This window comes from Vigna radiata, unplaced genomic scaffold (assembly GCF_000741045.1).
Source record: "Vigna radiata var. radiata cultivar VC1973A unplaced genomic scaffold, Vradiata_ver6 scaffold_327, whole genome shotgun sequence".
In the NCBI taxonomy this organism is placed as follows: domain Eukaryota; kingdom Viridiplantae; phylum Streptophyta; class Magnoliopsida; order Fabales; family Fabaceae; genus Vigna; species Vigna radiata.
The window spans coordinates 339,472-345,823 of record NW_014543614.1 but is presented as its reverse complement, the minus strand read 5'-3'; the positions used below and the strand labels follow the sequence as shown (position 1 = coordinate 345,823).

The following is a 6,352-nucleotide window of genomic DNA, read 5'->3' as shown; positions in this document are numbered from 1 at the left end:
GCAAAAGCAAGGTCCAGCGTTGGGAGAAGACATGTCCAGCAAGCAGGTCTCGGACAAGAATTGGAAGGCTGATTCAATTCAATTGAAAAGGTGCAGCACTCATTCATTTTGGACTTGGTGCGAAGATGCAAAGGGTGACATCCAGCAGCTTGGGCAGCAACACATGTTCCAACATCCAGCTTGGCACACGAGGGTTTAAAAAAAACCATGAGTTGGAAGGAAAAGGGGGGCTGGAACATCCAGCAGCCGCCACTTGTGTTTTTTTCGAGTTTTGCTGTTAACGTTGTAGGAGGATGAGTTCTTGAATTTATTTACATGAATGAGATGCTATCCCTTTTCAATTTGGGTTTTATGCTCTTTTATTTCAAGCATTTTATTGCTTCCTTTGCTAGAGACGTTGATTTTTATTTTATAAACAAAGCTGGCATTTTTCTTTTCTAATGGATAGCAAGTAACACGTTCACGGCATTATGCAGGAGGAAGCGACATCTTCATTTTTTTTTTCTTTTAGACAAAGTATGCACTGATTTCAATTTACTTGGAGAAAAGCTCATTTTGTTTTGGTTGGAGGTGCACACGTTGATTTCTTTGCTTTGAAAAAGGAAGATGCGCTGATTAACATTCACTTATTGCACCACGATGACATTTATTTTATTTTGAAATTAGAAGCACACAACTACATTTAATTTTTACTTATGGAAGAAGACTTACTCAATTATTCTTTAAATTCCAAGCTGCACATTATTTGATTCATTAGTCTAAAGCTTTGCATTTTAAAAGAATTATATGTGTTTTCCTTGAACGCGTTTTTAGATTTCTCTTGCTGCTTAATTGTTGCATTTAATTTTATTCCAGCATTGATGTTTTCTTTGTTATTCATTTCTTGCATTGCAATTAGTTCACACATCTTGCTTTAGGACGATTCAATTTACTATTTTCATGATGTCTGTTATGTTCGGTTCATTATGCTACTCTCTATTCTGTTTGCCTTCTTTATCTTCCTGCATTTCAAATTGCCTCACTTGCTTTAGAGATAGTTCAGTCTCAATGTAGAATCGTTCGGTCATCTGTAGGACCGTTCGGTGTTCATGCTCTGTTTATTTATTTCGATATTTTCAATTATGTTTGATTGTATTTAATTTCCAGTTTTAATTTAGTTTAATTCTCCTTGCAAAAACACTTTCAAACCCTCCCACTACGTATTAGACCTAAGACTCGAACCTCAGTTGGTCCTTGAGAGACGACCTAGGAGTCACTTCCTAGTCTATACTGCATTCTTTATGCTCATTAAATTTGCATGGGGGTGCGACACCCATCAAGCACATAAAGACTCAACAGACGTCTATAATGACGTTAGTTAGAGCCATGACCGACGTCACAAGATGTCGGTATAGGCCTAACCCGCCATTTAAGGGCACTATATAGACATTAGAGTAAGCATTAACCGAGGTCTAAGAGCACATAAAGACTTCGAACATGTCACTAACCGACGTCTAAAGTCACTATAGACGTCGATTTTTGCATTAACCGACGTCTAATACAGTTGTTGTGTTTTAGTGCAGTTTTGTTCCTGTCTTTGGATAGCCTAGTAGCATACTCTCCTTTTGCTAGTTTCCCACAAAAAAAAGCTTGCGCCTTTTGAATTTCACCCAAAACCGAATCTGGGTTGTTGCTTAGTTCCATTTTAAACCGCAAGAGAGAAAAATTACGGTGAAACGATAACTAGGAAATGACTCAGGTTCGTTTTTGGGTCGAAATGTCACCATAAATCCAAAAGACGCCGCTTTTTCTTGGAAGCAAAGGGAGAATGTGGTACTACGTTACCCAAGAAAGGAACAAAACTACACTAAAACACAACACAAAGAAAACAAATTTTAATCAGTTGAAACAGAAGATAATCGATGAAAGACTGACAAAGGTTAAACGGTAACCATAAAAAACCACGTACCTGGGATGCTCTGCCGCAAGAGAGAAAAAGGAGAGGAGGAAGACGATGAAGTTATAATAAACAATAATGCAATGTTGCAAGAGAGAAAAAGAAGAGGTGTCGCAAGAGAAAAAAGAGAAGAGGAAGACGATATTAGAAACTACAATGCCGCGAAGAGTTTGCGGTTTATTTAAAATGAAATGAGGCGTCAGTTGCTCCAGAAACCGACGTCTATAGTCACCTAGACGTCGGTTATCGAACTAATTCGACGACCAAGTTAACATATAAACTAACTTTTTGAATGCCCATTAGACGACGGTGTAAAGGGAGTCGACGTTTAAGAAGCTGAACCGATTGACGTTTCATTTCTTGTCAGGGATGTTGACGACAGTTGTGAAGGGACCCCGACGTCTATAATAATTTAACGTCGGTGCCCTTCTGTCGGACGTCCGAGTTTGGTGAACATAATTACAAGCACATACACCTCTCTCCCCTTAAACACCGACGTCTAAATTGCAGAAATTATTGTCTTCCCACCTTCCGGACAGGCCATAGACGTCGCTTTTTGACTACATGACGTCTAAGCGCCTGAGAATCAGGTGAAGAGCATTAATTGCAGCCCCGTAGACGTCGGCCCCCCATTACAACCGACGTCAATAGATTGTCTTCTCGCCTACCTTAGGCCATTAGATGTCAGTGTATGGCAGAGCAGACGTCTACAATATCATAGACGTCGGCTTCCCTCGAAACCGACGTCTAGGTTACCAACTTATTTAAAGAAATGTCACTGTCCACTCATATACGTCGAGTTTCCCTCGAACCGACGTCTTATGAATAACGTTAAACAACGTTTTTACACTAGTGGTTATAGCACAAACCATCATGAATTTCACTCACCAGACCCAAATTATTTGAATTTGATATCACAATATCACCAGGATTAAGAAGCAAACCATCGTGATAATTGAATTCCAAATTTTAATTATATTTTATTAATTAAAATTTTCGTAAAATTTTCTTTACTAAAATAATTATCTAACCCACACTAAGAAAAGAAAGTAAAAAAATAAATAAAAAATAAAAAAAGCGAAACACATCACACAAATTAATAATAATAAAAAAATAGTATTAAATGTTGCGTGGGTCAAACTAACGCTACAAATACCTTTCAATATGTATCCTGATGGAAACAAATCCAAGTGTAGATTAATTTTGATCAAATGGTGGGAACAACAAAGATAAAATGGACCCTTCATGCATTGTCAACAATATAGTTATAGTTATGAACAAGTAGTTGAAACCACCAAACATTAAAACTCACTCCCATCAAAAGTAGAATAACCAACTCGCTATGGTTCTTGTTTTGTCAGTATTCCAAGGTGCATGCTTTTTTATTTTTCTGGTGGTTTCGTTTGCATTGTTCTTCAATTTCAAAACCGACAGATACTATAAAACTGATTTTGATAGGCTCTCTTCTTGTAATTGCTTCCATGTCAACCTTGCTTTTGCTGAATTGGTGGACTTTTCAGTTTCTGATATTATAAAACTGAAAATAAAGCTTCAGGGTTGTTAAGCATATGCAATAAAGTTTGAACCTAAGCGTTCTTATGCACAAAACCTTTTCTTCCTTCTAAGAGTTTTTTTGTGTGTCTACATTCTACCTCTTTTCACTGTTTCCATATTCTTGCAACATACATGTGTTTTTTTTTCTTTTTCTTTTTCTTTTTCATAAATACCAATAAAAGCACCAACCTAACTAACAGTATCATTGATATAACTTTTTTTTTTAAAAAAAAAGATATATAAAGTGAGCTTAGACTAAACTGATATGCTATCTCTAATATAAATTTTTGAAAAAAAGAAAATACACCGGCTAGACCGACACTATCTTCAATTATTAATTATAATATAAAAATTGAGTTAGTATGGATTGAGCAGATGCTACTAGAGTCGGCCTACCAAGCCGACCCGAAACTTCATAGCTTCAAGAATAGCATAATAAGTATTTGTCCCCACGTATCACGCATGCTAATCGTGTCTGTGTCCGTGTATCTTCCTTTGAGTGGGTTATTTTAGTGTCGCTAATGAAGCATTTTATATTTTTTTAGTCAATTGAAAAATCAAATAATTTACATAAAATTAATATGATTAATATTAATTGTTGAAATAGAAGAAAAATGAAGAGTATATAATTAAATTAAGAAATATGATAAATAAAATTAAGAAATATTCGTTCAATAAGGAGATATATTAGTTTGTTTTTGTTACAAACTTTTAAATTATTCCATGCATTTGTACAATTTGAAACGGCAATTAACATGTCATGAAAAACTACTAAACGATTCAAGATTACCATGATTTTTTTCTAATTTTCATGTAACACTCAAATGCTATTAACTTTTACTTTGATTCATCACAAATATGTATCGAGTACCAGTTGGGCTACAGACACACAATGAGCCATAACCAAATAATTTGTCACTGATAAAAAGCATATTTACAATTAAAAACTTTGCTTTCTTCTTATGTTCTTATGATTTGCACATTTGTAGTAATCAGAGACATCAATGCAAATTTATTTTGGTCCACTTCAATTACATAATGATGACCTGGTTGTGCTTTATCATATCCAGTTTGTTATGTAGGACTATGATAACAGAACACAATATCATGTGATAAAAATCAAACTTTTACTAGCACACAATTTAGAACCAAAAAAAAGAGCACTTAATGTACCTCGTTCGCTTTTGTGGGAGCAAACCTGTTATGTTCTGCAGTGCCGTTGAACATTGTGATTTGTGGTATAGCGCACAGCATAGTTACTTTCAAATGTCGCATGACTTGCTAAAACTTCAATTACAATTAACATTTTATTCTTCACAATCAAACCTCATTAAATTGATCTCTTTCTCTTTCCCAATTTGCTGTGTACACCATGTCAGTGTTCAAAATCCAACCTGCGAAGGATATGTATCTCATGGCAGGCTATGTTCATCTCTAACAGATTGAAAATTCTAACAGGGATGAATGGAGCATAGGGTTTAGAGTCATGCAACCTCTGGAAGTTAGAATCCTTCCATTGCAGGAGAATGATCTTTTCATGGATACCGGGCTCAAATGTAAACACTCTTCAATAGAGGAACAACGACGCATTGTTTTACACATTTTTGGGTGGTAATCAACATCTTGCTCTTGCTTCCGTCGATTAACACCTTGCAAATGTGTTTCATCGTGCTTATGATCATCAACAACATGATGGATTTCAGATTCTGTGGTTGAAACAGACCGCATTTCTGTGTGAATCTCAATATCCAGAACGTGATGGTTCTGAGTTTGATCATGCACCCGATCCTTAGAATTTGATTCATCAACCAACTCTAGTGCTTCACTTGATTCCCCTGCAACCGTGTTGCTGTTTAACAAGCCTTCATTCCTTGAATTTTCCAAAAGGGTGTCTTGATTTCTTCCCAAATTCGCATTTTCTTGCTCCAAATTCGACACGGGTGCTTCAGAAGTAACACTGTTAGAGAGAATACCTGCACGACAAAGAGGACAATTGGTGTGTGATCTCAACCAAGTGTCGATACAAGGGATGTGAAAAGCATGGTTGCACTTTGGCAAGAGTCTCAAGGTCTCTTCCTCTTGGAACTCGTTCAAACACACCGAACACTCGGTTCCTTCAACCAACCCTTCGTTTCTTTTGTACTTGCACACCGTGATTGAGTTTATGACTGAATGTTGCAACCCCACCGTGGCAATGAGCCACACGGGGTGGTCAACTTGGTTCTCATGGAGAAACTCGTCCGTGTTGGTGTCTGATTGAGAAGGAAGGGATCCGTTGAGCCTCCATCCACACCATGCAGCATAGCACTTCACTTTGATCACGTAGAAACCTATGACAACAAAAATGACAGCGAAGAGAGTACCGATGATGATCAAATAGGAGGATATGTGGTTAACTTGTGTTGATGGTGAAACAAATGGTGGTGGTGGAGATAAGAAGTAGTCTTGGTTAGTGTAACAGTTGTAAGGGCATACAGGGTCACATAAGCCATAGCAATCTTGTGTTTGGGTTTGGTTTGAGGTTGTTGTTTCATCTGGGAAGAGTTTTCTGAGTTTGTTGGCCATTGAAGTGTGTTTTATGAAGAAATTTAGGGACACAAAGGGACAGAGAGGAAATGAAAAATAGGGTTAAGAGTGAGGTGGATTTTGTTTGGATTAAAAGAGAAGGAATAATATTTTTCTTTGTTTTGCTGTCTCTTTCCAAGGTTTAGGAGACTACACTTAGGTGTTTGTTGGGTTTGGTAATCTGTAATAAGGTTGAAAGAACCTCCTTATCTTGTTTGGTTGGTGCATTAAACAAGCAACAAATTAGAGTAGTTCAAGTCTCACCAATAAACATTTTTCAAATAGTTCAGGTATAAT

At 36.8% G+C, this 6,352-nt stretch overlaps 1 protein-coding gene across 1 annotated transcript; it reads right to left on the bottom strand.

Annotated features, from left to right (window-relative positions):
- Positions 1-3,071: 3,071 nt before the first annotated feature.
- LOC106754645 (RING-H2 finger protein ATL54) lies at positions 3,072-6,137 on the bottom strand. Its single transcript, XM_022778025.1, has 2 exons — positions 4,664-6,137; positions 3,072-3,473 (listed from the first exon to the last, which is right to left on the bottom strand). The coding sequence occupies exon 1, from the start codon at positions 6,053-6,055 to the stop codon at positions 4,925-4,927; it is 1,131 nt and encodes a 376-aa protein (XP_022633746.1). The 5' UTR covers positions 6,056-6,137; the 3' UTR covers positions 3,072-3,473; positions 4,664-4,924.
- Between the last annotated feature and the right edge of the window lie 215 nt (positions 6,138-6,352).

Excerpts from the sequence above, each read along its gene's own strand:
- LOC106754645 (XM_022778025.1), bottom strand. The coding sequence starts at position 6,055 with ATGGCCAACAAACTCAGAAAACTCTTCCCAGATGAAACAACAACCTCA.